The sequence below is a fragment of the Podarcis filfolensis genome (genome assembly GCF_964270895.1).
Source record: "Podarcis filfolensis genome assembly, chromosome: 12".
NCBI lineage: Eukaryota > Metazoa > Chordata > Lepidosauria > Squamata > Lacertidae > Podarcis > Podarcis filfolensis.
This window is the reverse complement of record NC_139614.1, coordinates 31,454,923-31,475,315: the sequence shown is the minus strand read 5'-3', so window position 1 is coordinate 31,475,315 and position 20,393 is coordinate 31,454,923. Positions and strand designations below refer to the sequence as shown.

The following is a 20,393-nucleotide window of genomic DNA, read 5'->3' as shown; positions in this document are numbered from 1 at the left end:
TAGGGATAGGTCCAGGAGAACATGGGTTGTTGCCAAGTTACTTTTTTTACCTTAAGGTCAGGAGGACTGCTAACTTTGAAAAAGAGCCATTGGTTTGCTCTGTCTCAGGTTTTTGTTTTTTGTTAAAAACAGACCTTTAAATTTGTGGCAGGACACCTTGTAAAATTTGGATTAAAGTGGACTACGCCAAGAATTCAAATCACTTGCCAATTTTGTCCTAGGGTCTGCTGTCGTATCTCTGTTAAAACACTCAAGTAGAAATTGAGAGAGAAATAACTTCTTGCTCTTACCTTGGGAAGATTTTTTTAATCCTTAGTAGCTTCTGAAAGAGAACTAGAACTAGTCTAGTTACTAATTTTTTAGTAAATATACTTTGAATCATAGTCAGGCTTGAAAAGATACAGAATCCACAAAAAGCAAATGAGGCATAATTGCATGGTTCAGATCTAGTTCTGAGTAGTTATATGTGAGCGTTTGGTCATTCCTGTTTAAGAAATGCACTTTTTAAAAACAAATTGCAGAGTTAAATGGAACAAAAGCTTGGTAATGTATCACTTATCTTGTTTTCTTTTTTTCGTCTGCTGCCCGTTTTTTTTTTTTTTTAATGCTCAGCTTTTAGCATAAATTGAACATGGGCTTCAAAGTGCACTGCATATTTAAATTGCACAAGATTGGACTTCTTTTATTATCCTACAGCTTGGGTCACATCTCTAGCTGTGTGCTGGATGGCATTTCACCACAAGAAAACTAGCAAGATGTGCAAGGCAAACATTTTGAACATATTGCCAGATCTTGTTGAGCGCCTGCTATTTGTTATGTCCCACTCAAGTGCGGGGTTTTCCTTGCAGGGTTGTGTGTTTGCAAGTTTTAATATTGTCTGTAGGTAATGAGGACTTGGATTATTGTCTCTTAAATGCTCCAGAATTCAGCCTCTGTGATTTTGCTTCCCTGTAAGAATGCAGCTATTTAAAAATAGCTCCCTTTGCAAATGTTTCGTAAGTCTCCAATGTGAATATGTTCCTCAAGGTATAATAATGTCAGCGTCTCATTGTGGAAACTGCTTCAACTGGGCTGGCTGGGAGGATAGTTCTTTGATTTTATAAGAGGCAGACTGTGGGATTAACCATTTAATGGAGAGTACCCTTGAAGGCATTCTTTCCATTATTGTTTATCTTGGACAGTTAACAGCTGCAGGAAAGGCCTAGGAACCCAGACAAAAGAAAGAACGTGTTTATGCATGCACACACGTGTTCTCTCTCTCTCTCTCTCTCTCTCTCTCTCTCTGCCCATTGATTGTATCTCTCTGATATAAAACGAAAGCCAAAATTCTGTCAAAACAATGCCGTTATTTTAATAGGGTTTGGCCCAGAATGAGGGAACGGTAGCCATAAACAGTTGCTCGGCTTCAGAAAACTTCTACACTGTGATGGGTTTGCTTGACAAATCCAATTAGTTTTGAGCTTCCACTTTATAAAAATGCTGACAGTGCAAAGAGAACATTAAAGATTAACTTTAAAGGACAAATGAGATTACTGGTTAAAGAGAACTTGAAACCAGAAACTGGATCAAAGCAGTTCTCTAGCCCGGCATACTTAGGGCAGTCTTGCATTCCCAATTTGGTCGATGATTTGACTTCTCTTTTCATATCTAAGGGTATGTTCACGGAACTGTTTGCTTCCCAACCAGTGCGCTACCACTGCTAATCTTTGAAGCCAAATTTACATGCCGCTAGCTGCCATCCATATCAATCCTGGAGTTTCTTGACAAATACTGCCATTCGATGTGGTGTTTCCCCGCCACAAACCAGTTTCAATCCAATTTTTTTTTTTAAAAAAAAACAAATGCAGAATAATGTGGACATACCCTAACTGCTGTCACACAGACTCAGATGACAGTTTTATGAATAGGAGTTCAGGGAGAGTTTCAGAGGCGGGGAGACCGAAAAGGTCAGGGCGGTCGAGTGAGGACATCCCTGTGCCCTTTCTAATGGGAACATCTCATTGCAAATGCAGCTTGAACAGCAGCTGGGGTGTGTGTGTGTGTGTGTGAAGAGACATGACCTTGCTGTGTTTCTAACCACTAATATGAACGTGCTCTTTACACGGCTGGTCTGAAGGTATTTAGGCTGCAGTCAGTTGGTATTATGCCAGTTCCGATGTTGGAACATCTGCCTTTGAAAATAACTTCACTAGTTTTTGCATATGATTAAATAAAGTGTTTTGAAATCCTGCATCACAAGGTGTCTAGATTTCGTGTGCCTCTCTCCATCTTTGTCTTCAATCACCCTATCTCTTTTCTTTGCTGGATTAGATTGCAAACCTTTGGGCAAGTCTTTGTGTTTTATGTTGTACTGTATAGCACTTTGTAGGTGATCATGTAATTAAAAAAAGGTAAAGGTAAAGGACTCCTGACAGTTAAGTCCAGTTGCAGATGACTCTGGAGTTTGCCCACTCTGCAGACAGTTTTTCCAGGTCATGTGGCCAGCATGACTAAGCTGCCTCTGGTGACGGAACACTGAAACCAGAGCAGTGCACAGAAACGCTGTTTATCTTCCTGCCAGAGCGGTACCTATTTATCTACTTGCACTTTTTGGCGTGCTTTCGAACTGCTAGGTTGGCAGGAGCTGGGACCGAGCAACAGGAGCTCACCCTATCGCGGGGATTCAAACCGCCAACCTTCTGATCGGCAAGCCCAAGAGGCTCAGTGGTTTAGACCACAGGGCCACCCGCATCCCCCTATGCAATTAATATATAATAATTAAAAAATGTTCAGGAAGGTGGTGTGCATGCTCCCTCCCCATCCCCCACTCCTCATTTAATCCCTACAATAACCCCTTGAGGTATGTTAGGCTGGAAGGCAGTCACTGACCCAAGGTCACCCAGTGATCTTCATGACCAAGTGGGATTTGAACCCTGGTCTCCCAGGTCCCTGTCTGACACTAACCTCTACAACACATTCACACACAATTTCTGTCTAGCCACCTGTTCTACTTCAAAAGTAGGAAACATCTGCTTGATTGTTTCATTGTGAAGAATGAAGTGTGTAATAGGAATAGAATGTTTCAACAGAAGTGGACAGTCATGTTTGACTGTGATCAACTGAATTGCATTGGGTTTTTATTGTGAAGGTGTCATCAGCTTTTGTCTACATACGTAGTTGTAGCTTATTAGTTTGTCATCCCAGTACATTCCTTTATTAATAGTAAACTCTGATACAAGTTTGGGGAAGTTAGTAAGCAGTTTTCATTATTGCCAGAGGAAAAGGGAAACGATAAATAATCAGTGAATCCTAAAAATGAATGACAGAAATGCTGTTTGAAGACATCTTCTGAATCATACTGCTAGGGTTTGATTTTTATGCCTTTTATTTTAGGACCTCAACCACATATTTTTACACTAATTACCTGGTACTAACTTGGAATGTATTTTACCTTTTTAAAAGTTGATCATTTGTGTAGATTTATAAGGTGATTCTGTTAAATAATCACTTCTTGTTTCCAAAGTTAAGTGTCAGAAAGTATTCACCCCCCACCAGTTGTTTTTATTTAAAAAAGGAAACCAGTATCTTATGTTTGCAAAAGCCATGCTTAAAGTTTGGAGCATGTGTTTTCAAAAACTTGCTCCAGAAATGTTTCCCCTTACCTTTGACTAATCAGTTTATAGGAAGTCAACTACAAAATATACTTAATGGCTCAATCTGGTGAAACATTCTTCATTTTAAAGATTGGATAAACCAAGGACACATAGTTGCTTAAGATCTAGCAGTAATCTACTGAATCAGACATACCTTCCATCTTTTCAAATAAGACCCGCAAGAGAACAACTTTTAACAAAATATGGAATTCCTTGTCTTAAAATTCCATTCAAAAATCTCTTGTTACAGAATGCTCAGAGAAAGTTGGTTTTAAAACTCTATACAATTCTATCTAAATTTAAAAGAGAAGACTGGCAAGCAACATGCATAAAAAAATGGATATTTTTAAAAAAAAAACATGTTTCTTGCAAATTTCTAAAGAAAAAAAGGGGAAAAACAGGGAAGAGGGAGGGGTAATTCTGTCACCTTGTGTTAACAGTATAATAAATATCACTAAATCCATCTTAATTTACACATACAAATCCATATATGCCATCCAGACATCCAAATGTTTGAAAATGGGGAAAAAGTTCTTATGAAACAACATCTGATAATGCAACAGAGTGGCTGTTCAAAAATACACGTGCTCCATTAATCCATGCTAATTTAAAAGAAAATTTATTTGGAACAATTTATCCATGTTAACTTGTTTCATATTGACAGAGGAAAATATATAATCAAAACATGTTCTGTTTGAGGTGAAAGAGAAGCGGAGTCAATTTCAAACATAGTTGTATAGTACTAAAATAAAAACCTTTTGGATTATAGAACTAAATGTAGTACAAGAAATGACAGGATATGTGTTATCTAGAAACTGAAAACATTTACAACCAGAAGAACAGATCTCCAACTGAAGGCAAATTTTCTATACTTCGTAATGGAAGAGTAAAGATCCTAACACACGACACTTGCATTATTTACTTGTATGGCACTAATTTTATTATCGGTGTTAGATACTGTTTCCTGTTTGTTTTATATACGGGCTTTCATTGTTTTATTTTTGTTACTTTTATCTTTGGATTTATTTATTTTTTGGAGAAAAAAAGGATGTAAATAAGTTTGTACAAACCAGAAGTTAAAACACAAAAGCCAATGATTTAAAGTAGAGTCTTTGGAAAGTTGGTACTCTCTCTATAATCTCTTTTATAATATGTTTTGAAGAGTGAAATTATTTTGTTTACAGCAGTTTTCTACCAAGTGTACTATAAATCACTTTGAGATGCCCCATATAGGAAACATTTCATAAATGAAAGAAATAATAATGTGCATATCAAATACATGCACTAACACCTAACGCTTTTTTCCACAAAAAAGAAAACCTAGCTATCATTCCATCCTGTCCATTAAAGAGTTCTTTGCAACTCTACCTGAATGCCTTCAAGTGTTCATTTTCAAACAATTCAATGCAACAAGCAAGAAGTCAGGGCTAGACCGGGATGATGGCTAGTGCCACACCAGCTTTCCTCCCCTTAATTTTTTTCTTCTCTTTTCTTTTTCTGTTTTGGGTCCCCCTATACTTGCCGATCAAAAGGTCGGCGGTTTGAATCCCCGCGACGGGGTGAGCTCCCGTTGCTCAGTCCCTGCTCCTGCCCACCTAGCAGTTCGAAAGCACAACAGTGCAAGTAGATAAATAGGTACCACTCCGGCGGGAAGGTAAACGGCGTTTCCGTGCGCTGCACTGTTTTGCCAGAAGTGGCTTAGTCATGCTGGCCACATGACCCGGAAGCTGTACGCCGGCTCCCTCGGCCAATAAAGCGAGATGAGCGCCTCAACCCCAGAGTCATCCGCGACTGGACCTAATGTTCAGGGGTCCCCTTTACCTTTACCTAGTGGTGTTGCCAAGGATCCCAACCAGCTGTGTCTGGCATAGCTACAGCCATTTGCACTGGGCTGCCGGATTGCTATGCAAGACGAGAATATTGTCCAATATCTAGGCCTCCAATTATTAATGTTTGTCTCCTGAATATTTTAAACGAAGAGTGCAGATTCGTTAGGAGGGAATGCATAAATAAACGTTGAGGCAAATTAAATCAAGTGTCCGTGCAATCTCCAGAGTACACAATAAAGCTAGAAAAGGCTGTTCTCATTAACATTTTTTAATGGCAGCATGGCATGAAGCGACACAAGCTTCTAATTAGGGGAATGATGTAGGCAACACTCTAGGATGGTAGAGGTATGGCTTGATCTAATGCTAAAAAAAGAGTTCCCACGGTAATTGTACTTACTGATAACCTAAATATTCAGAAGCGGGGGGTGGGGGTGGTTTGGGATGGCACAACCCCAGTGAGTCTGTAGCTCAGAGCATGGGCTTTGCATGCCAGAGGACCCAGGTGAAATCTTGGGGTCTGCAAGCAGCGCTGGAAAGACCCTTGTCTGAAACCTTGGAGACCTGCTGCCAGCCATTGTAGAACAGTGCAGACAGTAGGTAGGTCGTCTGACTTGGTATAAGGCTGCAATCTCATATGCCCTTACCTGGGAGTAAATTGTCTTAATCTCAGTGCAACTGACTCCTTAGGCAGGCACAGAATTGTTTACATGCTGCTTTTTTTTGGGGGGGGGACATTTTAAAAATGCAACTGCAGAGGATGGGAAGACATTCCAAGGGCAAAATGTAAACTCGGCAGATTGGCTAGCGTGTTAAAGGAGCATCCAGCCTCTATTAACAGAGCTTCAGTATTTGCACTCCTAGGATTGTTCTGGCCTTTTTCGGGTGGCACATTTGCCTTGGGGAGCCATTTCACCTTGCTTGTCAACATAGCAGCGACTTCAGATTGGCAGATTCATTGCCTGCTGTTTTGCAGATGCCCTTTTCGGAAGGGGAAGCTCCAGCAAGCATTAACTCTGAGCTCTGAATTCTAAGTGTGAGTTTCGGAGACCTTTCTTTTGACCCAAGCAGAGACAAATCGTATAAAAGTGTCTAATGGCAGGGACTGTGGAGATCCCTGTGGAAAACAGGGGCAATCTATTGTTCCCATACCTGCAGAATCTTAATAGCTGATCTCAGACGATGCTGCACTGAATACTTTCCATGTGTGTGAAAGGAGAATCCTTAACCTCAGTAGATATACAAGGAAACTTGATTTTTAAAAATGCTAGGTCCAGCCTTGTTTTTTGCCCCTTTGTTGCAGGAAAGAGCCCTCTGCTATTCAGAAAGTTACGGTAATTACTGTCCTTGGGAAGGGAGAAGGTATGCCAGTATCTCTGGATACTTGCAGAAAATCCTATCTCCCTGGGGAGGAAACGGCACAGCTGGAGCATGAAATGTACATTTTCTAAATTCAGGCGTAGGCAATCTCCGGCCCTCCAGATGTTTGGGACTACAATTCCCATCATCCCTAGCTAACAGGACCAGTGGTCAGGGATAGTGGGAATTGTAGTCCCAAACATCTGGAGGGCCGGAGTTTGCCTATGCCTCTTCTAATCGTTTTGGGAAGATCGCTTGGTAGGTTTTGTTGTTTTCCCCAGCTCAACCCCAGCTAAGGCTGAGGATGGATGGAGATGGAGGAATTGTTAGCAGGCATGAGAGATGGGCACTGCGGTCGCTTAGGAGAAGGGGGCAGTGAGGCCTTCCAGCAGGGATGGGCAACCTGTGGCCCTGTACATGTTGGTGGACTCCCACCTGTCACACTGCTTGGGGATCATGGGCAGTGCTTTAAAAAAAAGAGAGAAGAACTTGGGGGATAGCCAGTGAAGCTGAATGTTGGAAGATTGTGGACAGAAGAACGTAGTTCACACAACGCACAGCTCAACTATGGAATTGGCTGCTACAAGAGGCAGCAGTGGCTACCAACTTGGAGAGCTTTAATAGAGTATTAGACAAATCCATGGAGTAAAAGTATGGTTTTGAATTTCCAGTTGCTGGAAACTGCAGGACGGACGAGGGCTGTTGTGTTTCCTTCCTGCTTGCATGCTTCCCATAGGCATCTGGGGGACCACTGTGAGAACAAGGTGCTGGACTAGATGAGCTACTGCAACTGAACCAGCAGTTCCTTCTTATGTTCTCTAGATGCTTCCACTTGCTTTCTCTCAAATTTCACGGGATGCGTCTGTCCATAAAAATTCATGGTTCCAAGATGGTGAGTGGTAGGAAGAAACGACATAACCTTTGTGTGGTGCTTAGGATGTCATAACTGTCTGCATAGTTCTTAGGAAATGCAGTTCCCCCTTCCTCCACTATTCACTCTCTTTCAGCTATTTAAGGCAAAAGATGTAAAGTTTGGCTGTCATGTTCATTGGACATTGATTATTTAAAAGGTCAAAATGATGCTCAGTCTTGATGGTAATTAATCTGCGTTAAGGCCAGGGTTCTTTTTTGTCATCTAGGAGCAGAAAAACACCTTTCTCGATAGTGGCAGGTTAAATTTTTAATGAACATGGCCTTTGTGCCACGATCGTTAGTCATTTGTGATATAATTTGATTTGCAATTAATTACAATAATGTGTTTTCCATTAATCAGCCGTGCCTCCTTAGGCAAGCAACAGCAAGTTTAGTCTAGGAATGTTTCTCGGAGCATTTAATCTGTGAGCAAGTGCAGCTCCTAGAAAGTAGGGAACGATGACACTGTCACTTTCGGTTGTGTAAGTTTCTCATTTCTCCACATTTCCACAGCAAATTGTGATTTATTTAAGTCCTCATGAAACTTCATCAGCATTTTAGTGTGATTTTTCTCCCAATACAAAACATTTGGGTACGCTGTTTTGACAGATACAATGGTACCTCTGGTTACGTACTTAATTCGTTCCGGAGGTCTGTTCTTAACTTGAAACTGTTCTTAACCTGAAGCACCACTTTAGCTAATGGGGCCTCCCACTGCTGCCGTGCCACCAGAGCACGATTTCTGTTCTCATCCTGAAGCAAAGTTCTTAACCCGAGGTATTATTTCTGGGTTAGCAGAGTCTGTAACCTGAAGCGTATGTAACCTGAAGCGTATGTAACCCAAGGTACCACTGTATATGCATTTTTGCTAGGAAATGCCCCTAAAATAATGCAATTTTGGTTGGAGAACTGCATTGCAAAATTTGGAGGAGTGCAAATTTTGAGGAGTACCTGTGTTTCAGTGGTTGGAGCAGTAAGAATGAGGCAGTTTCTTATTAAATACAAGCAAAATTGAATTGTTCCTTAATACCAAAGGGCAAAGATGCACAAGTTATAACACTTGTAGAGGCCCAAGTGACAGCCCCACAGCCACAAAAGGCTGACTAAACTGAAGCCAATTGTACTGCATCACCAGCTGTATACAGTATTCCATGCATTGTTGCGTCATAGATTTGTATAAAGGTGTTGTGATATTTGTGGTCTATTTTCTATTCTCTTCTCAATGTTCCTCAAGATGGAAGTTGCCTTTTTCACAGCATCAGTACAAAGACATTTCAATCAATGCCCAGATCCCATTCCTGGCCTGCCGCTGCCAACACAGACACCATCACTATAAGTGAAGCTAGGAATTTTTTATCCTACTTTACACTTGCTTTGGTTGAGCTGTTTTTGCCTTTTTGATCCCCATTCTGCCATTTTGGAGAGATACTTCTGGGGCTCTTTGCTGTCCCTGTTTTGTTTTTACCATCCTAAATTAATTGGAGTCATCAGCAAACTTGGCCTGCGCAGTGCTCATCACTGTCTTGTCACAATATATAACTTTGGGAGACCCCACTTTTTACATGCCTCCGTTGTGAGAACTATTCATTTATTATGTTCTCAGTTTCATATTCTTTAACCAGAAACTTTTAACTGTTTCATATTCTATATCCATAAGAGCATCTTGCCTCTTATCCTATGATTACTAAGTTTGCTTAGGAGTCTTTGGTGAGGAACTGTAGCATGAATCTGTTGCAGCCTGGTCAGTTTGGTTTGCTTGTTTGTTTATTTAGGTTATTAATTTGCTACTCAGTTTTTAAAATTGTTTTTACTTCATCTCATAATAAGGCATGGATTAAGGCACAAATGTCAAAGTCCACTTTCTGAGGGCAGAGCTGCATTTTAGGTCACGTGTTTCATCTTCCACGACCTTGTTAAAATTTTGTTTTGCAGAGGAAGCAGTTTTCCACACGTTGAGAAAAGGAGAGAATCAGAACACTAATCTCCACTGCATATTAAGGAAAACAGAGCCTTGGAAATACTGATTAAAAATCAAGGCACGTTGCCAAAAAACCTGGCTGTTCCTTTTCTCAACAAGCTCAAAAAAATTAAATAGTTATACATTAATTCTGGTTTCCAAGGCTTTTTAATAAGCATTATGGGTTCTGCCCCCCATTTTTTCTTTCTCTACCTTCTTTCCTCTGCCCTCACCACAAAACTAATGGCCTGCCATCCTTTTCTACCTTTCCCCTTTTCCTGATGTAGGGAGGAATAGAGCCGTAGGTTGTGTACACAACATATATTTCAGGCAACCCCTGGGAAAAAAGAATCATGGGAACTGTAGTTTACCCTTCAAAGAGCTACATTTCCCAGCACTCTTGACAAAATACAGATCCCAGAATTCTTTTTCCCAGAGGTTGCTTCAAATGTATGGCACAAATGCAGCTTACCTTTGGATGGAAATGCTGGATGGAAAAGCTGGTGCTGATTGTAAATATATCTCAGATCTACGGTCAAGGGAACAGGTTGCTATATCTTCTCCCTCTTTTATTGTGCCCAAGTATCCACTTGACTGCTTATGCTGGCAAACATCTATAGCTGTTATTTATAAACAGAATTTGAAACTGTTTTTAAGTGGATGTCAGAGCCCAGAGTGACAAACATAAAAAAATTAAAACAGTACAATTTAAAATAAAATAAAAGCATATTTAAAACATTTTTAAAACAATTTTAAAATCAACAATTTTAAAAAACCATCTAAAAGCATTTTAGGACATTTGAAAGCAATCACATACCCCCACAGCTGGCACAGCCATTACCCTTTCAGCCATCAAATGCCTGGGTAAACAGGAATGTTTTTACATTTCTCCTCAAACCCCACACTTTACCAGGGAGGGCATTCCACAAATGGGACCACCACCAAGAAGGCCCTGTCACAGGCCAACACCAAATGGACTGCAGCCAGAGGCAGCACCTCCAACGAGGCCTCCCTTGTTGATCATGGACCCAAGGTAGTTTACTTTGGATGAGTCAATCCTTTAGGTACTTGAGTCCCAGGTCATTTAGAACTTTGGGTGCTAGTACTACCACTTTGAATCAGGCTTGTAAGCTCACTGGCAGCCATTGCAGAGTTTTCCGGACTGGTGACACCTGGTATTTATTAAAAAATTAACTGTCTTGGTGTTTAATCTAGGGATGGGGAATCTCTGGTTGTCTAGATATTCCCAGACTACAACTCCCATCATCCATGACTATTGGGCATGCTGGCTGAGGCTCATGGGAGTTGTATTCCAACAACACCTGGAGGGCCACAAGCTCCCTATCCCTGGTTTAAACTTTTGTTTAGTCAAACTTCGTTTAATAAGAGGTTCCATAGTAGCAAGAATAGCAGTGTGGAATCTGTGCCCCTTCCCATCCTTGCAGATGTTGTTGGATGCAGCTCTTCTCATCCCTGACCATTGATCATCCTGCTTGGGGCTGATACTAGTTGATGCCTGACAACATCTGGAGGGCCACAGGCTCTCTTTAAATTCCAACTCAGCCATGAAGCTCGTGTGACCTTGGACCAATCTGTCTGTCTGTCTGTCTGTCTGTCTGTCTCTCTCTCTCTCTCTCTCTCTTATATAACTCCTGATAGGAGGATAAACTGCATGTTTGTGATGTTCAGAGAAATCCATGCCCCCCTGATGGAAAGGTGCAACATAAATGTAACATGCCTAACCCTCGTGGTGTGTTTATTTAAGAAAACCAGATACCTTTGAAATAACTATTGGGGAAGGGGCCTTATGAAATAGAGGAATTTAAATTAGCCTAAGAAGAGGTTTGTTTGTACATTTCAAAATGAAATAAGGTTAATTAAAATCAGCGGCAGGGTCCTGAATAGGTGCCAACTAGGATTTTGCATGATCTTGTTTGGTATTTTATGCATTAGTTAATACAGAATAGGGCATTTGTTTTTAAAACTGCTCTTGGCTTGACGGACCATTCAATGCATATTCAGTGTATCCATGTGTGTTACTTTATTGGCTTTGAACCTCTTAATAAAGCGATTATGCATTCCACCGCGTTGCTGTGTGATCTGTGATAAATTGTATTGCAATTAGCATTGACAGGTACTATTATAGTCAAATGCCTGTATTGCTATTGCAGAATTTTTTTTAAAAAATTGGTCTTGTCTTTTGCAGCTAGATTTGTTTCAGGTTGTGTATCATTTATATAGTGCCATCAAAGTTCTGGACTGCAGTTCCCATCGCCCATGACTAACGGCCATGCAGGTGGGAGTTGGGGGTCCCCTACTCCTGCTCCAGAATTTTGCACAAGGGAGGCAATGGCAGAAAGGGAGAGGAATGGATGCAGGGGTAAATCGTAGAAAATGTGTTGGGCTAGCAGGCAGGTGGGCATTAAAATCACGTTTGCCAAGTAGTCCTGGAAATAGCCTGATAATGGAAGTGTCAGAATAGATTAGGTTTCTCATTATGCTTTATCTCTGGTCTGGAATATGATGGTGATGATGATGATCCCTCAAGGCAAGTCTGTATGATTATATCCCCACTCACTGCAGAAAGGGATATTGAAGCTGAGGGAGAAGAATGTGCTTAAGTCCATCGGGTGAGGTCATGGCCAAGGTGACATTTGAATCAGGAGGTTACAGATGTATAGCTCCCTCTCAACCACTGTGCTACACCAGCTTGTGTCTGAGCAGCCTGTACTGCAGGGGAACTGCTAATGCCCTTTGTGGAATTATCATTTTCTAGGATGTCCAACTAGGCAAAGTGCTGATTATACTTACACATTTTGTGTTCTGACATCTCCAACTGGGGTGCTGTTGTTGTTTCTGTTGGTCTGTGTGTCTTAGTTTTGAATCTTGTGATTTATGTGGAAATTGTTCAGTATTTTTTATTGTTTTATTTATTGTTTATGACTACTTTTGTTATGTTATACAGTGGTACCTTGGGTTACAGACACTTCAGGTTACAGACTCCACTATCCCAGAAATAGTACCTAGGGTTAAGAACTTTGCTTCAGGATGAGAACAGAAATCATGTGGCGGCAGCGGGAAGCCCCATTAGCTAAAGTGGTATCTCAGGTTAAGAACAGTTTCAGGTTAAGAACGGACCTCCAGAATGAATTAAGTTCTTAACCTGAGGTACCACTGTAGTTGTGTATCTTCTTCATGTTGCAAGCTGCCTTGAGCATAGTTTGAACTGCGGAAAGGATGCATACACATAAAACTTAGATGTGCATGTATTAAGGGAGAAGAGTTTTTTTTTGTAGTTTTTTATGGTTTCTAGTGGGGTAGCTATGTCTCGTCCAGCAAAAAACAACGAAAGCCTTATAGAACCTTAAAGACTAACAGATTTATTATGGTTTAAGCTTTCGTGAACAGCAAAAACCACTGAATCACAATACATCAGTATGTTTAATGCTCATATTTGTGAGAGGACAGCCATCTCCTCTGCCCCCTTGAGTGTTTTTCTATAGCTGGTAAAATGTGGCAGATCAAATCTTTTCACAAAAGTGCCTTTCCTCATTGTTCTGGACTCTGAGAGATGATTGTCAGGTTTCGAGTAATGTTGGCATTTGCATATGAAAAGCAGCTTGAAGTCAGCTTATCATGCATTTAAATTGTTGCTTCTAAATTTTACATTTTATTAACTTAAAAACTTTTCCTCTCCCCCTGCAGCCCCCTTCCCTTGTTACAATAAGTCCCCAAGTTCTCCAGAGCAGATTTTTGCAGGGTACAAGAATAGTGAATTGACAAAAGTCACTCCTTCCACCTCTATTGGCAGGAGCACCCCTTGAGTGGAATTCTTCTGAATCTGAATCTAAGCCAATTAATACCACGCTCTGTGGAGCCCAGTGGGTATAGCCATTGCTAGTCATACTCAGAGTAGACCCATTGAAATTAATGGGCATGGCTAAGTTAGGCTGATGAATTTTAATGGGCCAATTCTGAGCAGAACTTCCTTAGATGCAACTCTAGGTTTCCTTCTTTTCTAGAGGGCTGCATCATTACCAACTGTAGGCACCAGATTTGGTGTAACTTTCGAGGTCCTTTTCTAGAGCTTGAGATTTGAAGGAACATACTTATGTTGCTTGGTCAGTGCTGTGTAATGGTCCCCCTGCACCGTAAATGTGTGGGAAAATAGAGCTAGTATGTACTCTGTAGTTTGCCCTGGTGGAGACTTAATTTCTTTTCCAACAAATGTCCCAGAGGAGCAAACTCTGACCCAGTGGAGCAAGTCAAGAACCTGACTTTTTCACCCCAGACTAATGAAATAAGTCCCATTTAGAGAAGCATTAACATCAACTTAAAGCCATGCTATCAGCTTTTCAGCAAAACAAACCTGGATAAATCTTAGCCCATGATTTGTGGCATATTTCTGTTATTGAACAAATGCCATTTGCTTCAAAATATGAGGGCTTTATGAGTTTTTCTTAATGTCAGTTGCTAAAAATCCTTTTAGGCTGTACATGTATAACTTCAGACAGATAAGCATGAATTAGGAAGTTTATTCCCGGTGATGGAAATGGGAGGAATAACCTTTAAGAAGAGAATTTAGAAGATGTTTTCTACCAATGTATGCATTCTTCGTAATCATGATTTTAAATCGGGTATTAAGTGAGCAGTGCAAACAAGCATCCCTTGAGCAGATCACCACTTAGAGGAGCTGTGAGCTCCTCCCCAGGAGCCTGCATGTTTCTGCAGTCCCAATAAACTATAGTTTGGCTTTACAAGATGTACAAACACTTGATTCCTCACATACTTCAGATTTTTTGGACTATAGTCCATGACACTTTTTCATGCTAGCTGGGGCTGAAGGTCGTTGGAATGCAAAATATCAGGTCAGAGAAGCCTGCATTATAGGATACTGGTAGCCTTGCCAGCACTGATCGGGAATTCTTAGAAACCAAAAAAATCAGATCAAATTCAGTTCACAATCTTGTTTTAAAATGACATCCAGTTGTATCCAAGCATAGATGACAATCTACTCTTTTCTGTGATGGACCATCCTTCAAAAATTAGGTTACAATAGCTTAAGAGGTATCCAAATGCATAGTGAACAACAAATTTCCCATAATATAGAGTAAGTGGTGGTGACAACAACAACAACAGCAAATTTGATTGAATACAATTTTATAATTCTAAAGAAGAAAATTTCCTTTCTTATGAACAGAATATGGCGGCCTTGGCCTGGACTTCTCATACAGTATGGCAGTGGCTGAAGAACTGGGAAATATTCGCTGTGGAGGGGTTCCCATGGCGATTGGAGTACAAGCTGACATGGCGACACCTGCCCTTGCAAGGTAGATTTCCCAAGAAAACTCATTGGCTCTTTCTCTTGACTTTAAAGGGTTTGTTCTTCAGGGGGCAGTGAGGTTTTATAAAAAAGCAGAAGGAGAGCTACAGCTTTCAATCTAGCTCTGCATAATGAAGGAAGGCAAAAATGGAAGATTTTAAATGTGACATATGTTTCACCCAAAGACATAAAATACCACCAAGCAACAAGAGTAGCTCACACAGATTTTAATGAAAAGCTATATTCTTGTTGGAGGATTTGTTTAAATGCTTCATTTGGTTGTTTCAATTATTGTGAATCACCCTGGGATCAATTAACAAAAGGCAATCTAGGAAATCCCACAAATAAATAAATAAATAGGGTAACTATTAACTCGCCTGGTATGTGTTTACTTTTATGTATTCACCACAATTCAGCAAAGGTCTGAAATAAATGGTAAGGTCCTGATTTAATTTGTTTGCTACTAATTTCAAGAAAGCTGCTATTATTTTGGTGCAAGGGCAAAATGAGGATGTAGCAAGAGATTTTTTTCTTTTTCTTTTTAATAAATCTTTATTGATTTGAATTAAAAAATATCAAAACGCAACGACATTTAATACAAACACAAAACGAGAAAATAAAAAAGAAAGAATGTAAGAAGAGAGAAAAAGAGAAAGAAAAAACAAAAAGCCCATAATTCTATACATTTCATATATGTAAATGCCATATCTTTTTTCTGAGTTTGTAAATATGCAAGAGGTTTTTTTCAGATAGTTTGTGTGATGCTCATAAGCACGTATTTCAACACAAAATAAAATAGATGCACTAACCCCAAAACATTGTTATCATCAACTTCATCATCACCTTGATTACATGACATCCAATTTGGTCTCTAGCTTCAGTGCATAGCTCGGGAGTGGGAAAGTGCCTCCCTATCCATTTTGTGGTGTAACCGTATCTAAGGAGGCTGTTGACTCTTAGTACCTGGATAACAGATCAGCATCTCACTGTCAAGTTTCCCCACATGTGTTCGCAATGTCAAGCCGGCTCACCGCCTGACTGATGGCCCCTCCAGCTGCCTCTGTGAACATCGTATGGGGCAAGGTGTGCACTCTGCCCCAATTTCCCATCTGTAATATGGGAACTGCCATATGACCTACTTAGCAGTTGTTTTGAAGGCAAATGCTGTGAAGATCAAAGACCACTCTGCAAATTAGAAGGAAAGGTAACATAGAAAAATCCATTAGTAGAAATGGTTCTGTACACCTGAGCCTGCATATTATCGCAGCTCACCAACACCCACCACTTCGGCAGGTCGATAATCGCTCTAGTTTATCAAAGCACCTGGTTATCTTGTTTGGGAGTTCAGGAAATAGAAGCCATGTTATATGTTTTTTTTCACTGCAGTACCATTACTACTGCCGATGAGATGAGCCTCAAGGTAAAAAAAAAAAAAAAGTAAATAAACTCTCAGCAGGTAATATTGCCACCCAACTCAATAGAGACAAGAACAAGATTGGACAGTTAATTTGCAAGAAGATGGATGGAAGTAATTCGGGATGAGAGAATCATAGGAGCATCAACAATTTAACATGTAGACACCAGAGTTGAAAATACCATGAAAGAAAATCTCAAAGGGATTTTTATCACCTGTCTTAGAAACTTATGTATGTAGACACTGTTGAAAAGTTCTCTCTGTCCACACCATTCCTAATTTTTATGCCTGTCATGTCTCCATCACCATTGCTCCGTTTCCCCCCTAAACTAATAAGTCAAAAATGTTGGTTGCTCCAGCCACGGGGTCATTTTGGTTGCCCTTTTGTGCACCTTTTCCAGTAAAACAGTATCCTTCTGAAATAGAACAGCTTTAACCTGACATCTGAAACCTACCAGAGATGGTGCCTGCTTGATTTCTAATGGAAGGGAGTTCCATGGAGTTGGGCCCACAACACTCAAGGCATGTCTCCTTGATGACACAAGTCATGTTTCTGGACCACAGAGGACCCACTAATAATGTTCTCCCAAATGTTATCAGTAATATACTTGGGACATATGGGGTAAGGTGGTCATTAAAAGCACCACAGACCAAATCGTCTAGAGCAAAGCTAAGGGTAGCCTGACATACAGCATGTTGTCATAATCCAGACTTGAGGTTACCAATGCATGGGCTACATCAGTGGCCGCAGCTGAAGTGGATCAATGGCATCCCTAGCCTCTGAGACAACCTGTTTCAAATCAAATCAAATATCCTTTATTAGGCATAGCAAACCACACACTATCAAACAGGCACCGGATACAAATTGTGCAAAATACGAGCTCAACATAACAAGGTTTGCCCCAGTCAGATCTTTAACTCCAAAGAAAAACAGTTTGCATAAATAATACAAGACAACGTTACCACATCACCAATCAATTAAGAACCACTAAATCTCTTTATAATGGCCCAGTCTTTCTACATGGACAGCACTCAAAAATTTGGCCACTATTAAAGTAATTTGATCATTCCTGTCCGAGAGCAGGTCCTGAACCATTGGTGGCATAGAATTGAGCCTATTGTGTTGTAGGGCCTCTAATAATTGTCTTCTGGCATAAATGCCAAAATCACAAGAAAAGAAAATGTGCTCTAAAGTATCAGGTTCCTGTTTACTACATTTGCAGAGATGCTCTGATTCTGGGAGAGCCAAATTTGCTTTCTTGGTGGGGTGGAGATTGCCTTCTGTTGTGTTGTCAACTATCAAGGAAGCCTGTGGATTTAGATTTAAGCACATGTAGGCTCATTATCATTAATTACTGTTGGCCTTGCACACAATCATTTTAAGGCAGTGTACAATTAAAACAGCAAACGGTATTACAAAACAACAACAACCAGCTGATACATTTAAAACAAAACTAAAACAAAACAGGATAGATACCTATGGCAGAGACCCATTCACCCACCTGGGAAAGCCTGTTGGGATTAGAAATGTCATCAGCTGCTTCCAGAAAGTGGAGATAATGGGTGCCTGTCATATTTTGACAGAAACGTTATTCTACAGTACAGGGGCAGTCATACTGAAAGTCCTGCTCTGTGTTACTGGAGTACCGGCTTCTGAGATTTGTGAAACTTGCCATTGGGTTTAAGGTAGTGTCTTGGAAGAAAAGCAATCACAAACCTAGACAGCATCTTAAAAAGTAGAGACATCACCTTGCCAACAAAGGTCAGTATAGTAAAAGCTATGGTTTTCCCAGTATTGATGTATGGAAGTGAGAGCTGGACCATAAAGAAGGCTGATCGCCAAAGAATTGATCCTTTTGAATTATGGTGCTGGAGGAGACTCTTGAGAGTCCCATGGACTGCAAGAAGATCAAACCTCTCCATTCTTAAGGAAATCAGCCCTGAGTGCTCACTGGAAGGACAGATCCTGAAGCTGAGGCTCCAATACTTTGGCCACCTCATGAGAAGAGAAGACTCCCTGGAAAAGACCCTGATGTTGGGAAAGATGGAGGGCACAAGGAGAAGGGGACGACAGAGGACGAGATGGTTGGATAGTGTTCTCGAAGCTACCAGCATGAATTTGATCAAACTGCAGGAGGCAGTGGAAGACAGAAGTGCCTGGTGTGCTCTGGTCCATGGGGTCATGAAGAGTTGGACACGACTAAACAACAAAGTGTCTCAAGTCACCTGGTCCTGAGCTGTAGATTTTAGTACCAACACCTTGGACTTGACCCAGTAGCAAATCGGCAGCCAGTGAAAATCCTGCAATCTATACGTTATATGCTGGTGGTAATTTTCCCCCACAAGCAACCTAGCTTCCATGTTCTGTAGCCTCAGGACCAACCCCAAGGGTGGCCCCACAAAAAGTCCTTTGTGGAAATCCAACCATGTGGTTAAAGTTGAATTTGGAATTGGTCAAGTCCAGGTGTAAAATGCATTTTGCTTGTCTTCCCACCTCTACTCCTTTCTGAATTAACACCCCTGTTCTTGAATTTATCCAGACAAGTTAGAAATGTGAACATTCTTTGTTCGATATGAAGGCTTCCCCCAGAGAGATCTTTCCAAATAGCATTTTCTTTTTCCTTTTAAACATGTGTGGTATAAACACCCTGGCAACGTGCGGGTTGCCATAATTTCACATATCGATTGCTTCCTCCCAAACTCTGGCCCATTTATTGTACTGCTGAGGATAAAAATGGCAGCTTGATGCAATAAGACTGTGGAAAGAATTCCCCAGAATAGGCTTTTATTATATTTAATTCTTCCCTGTGGTTTTTAAACAAATCAATAAATAGCCGACACATGGCTTCATCCCCCCTTCCCCCAGTGTTTTGGCTTACATTTGCTGTGTTTTTTCAACACCATGTGGCAATGACAGCCTCTGGGATACTAATCATATCCATTTACAAGCTACACAAATGTCTCATGGAAATGGCAAGAATATGCTGCACTAAAAGAGATGGGAGGAGGCAGGGAAGGGACACATTGGTTGAGAACTGAATACAACAGGCACGTCCAACTGATCTACTCCCACTGTAAATAAACTGGCAGTGATCTACCTATTGGATTGACCACAGTTAGTTGCTGAGTTTTTTGGGGGGTGGGGAATGACCAGAGTTGATGAGCTTATTTGGGGAGGAATAACGAGAGTTGTTGAGCTTTTTTCACCAAAAGTTCGACCATGATCGACCACAGACACCCCGCGATCGACCGGTAGGTAGATTGCGATCGACCTGTTGGACATGCCTGGAATACAAGAATCTTTGCAGCAGAAATTGCAGGCACTGTTGGCAGAATAGCAACATGAGAAATTCTGATTATATTGGGAGTCCTGCATAATAAACCTAAACCACTTACCCTGATACTTCTTTTCCAAAGGAATTGCAGGAGCTCAAATGGACCACTTAGCCTTCCCTCTAATAACAAACTCCAGGGGCAACAGAAGTGCAGCCCATAGCAGGTCTCCAACAAAAGGGTGGCACTGCCATGCTTAAGGGAACACTGAGGTTTGAGGAAGTAATTTTTGAATAAAACTTCTAAAGCAGGAGTGGAGAGTCTGCAGTCCAGAAGCCAGCTTTGGCTCGTCACAGGTCCCAGCTTGGCCCACAAGGTTGTTTCCCCCCAACCATGGCCACTTTCCCCATACAGTACCTGATGGCAGGTGGGGTAGGTGGAGATGCAGCTGAATAAGCTGCTTATCTGAGTTCACTGCAGGGAACTTGATCGCACAGTCAATCCCTGCAGAAAGTCATCCCCCATCCTTCAAAACTCACACCTCTCCGGATATTGCAATGCATTTCTTCAACTATGTAACGCGTACATGTGTGAAGATTCATATACTGAACATGCATATATTTGTGAACAACAACATACCAAAAAAATCTGTTACATTGAGGATGTTTGCTTAGCAAAAACACGTATAGAGCAAAAA

General features: G+C 40.9%; 1 protein-coding gene across 1 annotated transcript in view; it reads left to right on the top strand.

Annotated features, from left to right (window-relative positions):
* Positions 1-20,393, top strand: part of LOC310745757 (putative acyl-CoA dehydrogenase 6) — a 51,192-nt gene that overhangs the window by 15,450 nt on the left and 15,349 nt on the right. Inside the window, exon 3 of the mRNA XM_083578807.1 lies at positions 14,887-15,016. Within this exon, the coding sequence (XP_083434933.1) occupies positions 14,887-15,016 (130 nt within the window). The remainder of the gene's footprint in view (positions 1-14,886; positions 15,017-20,393) is intronic.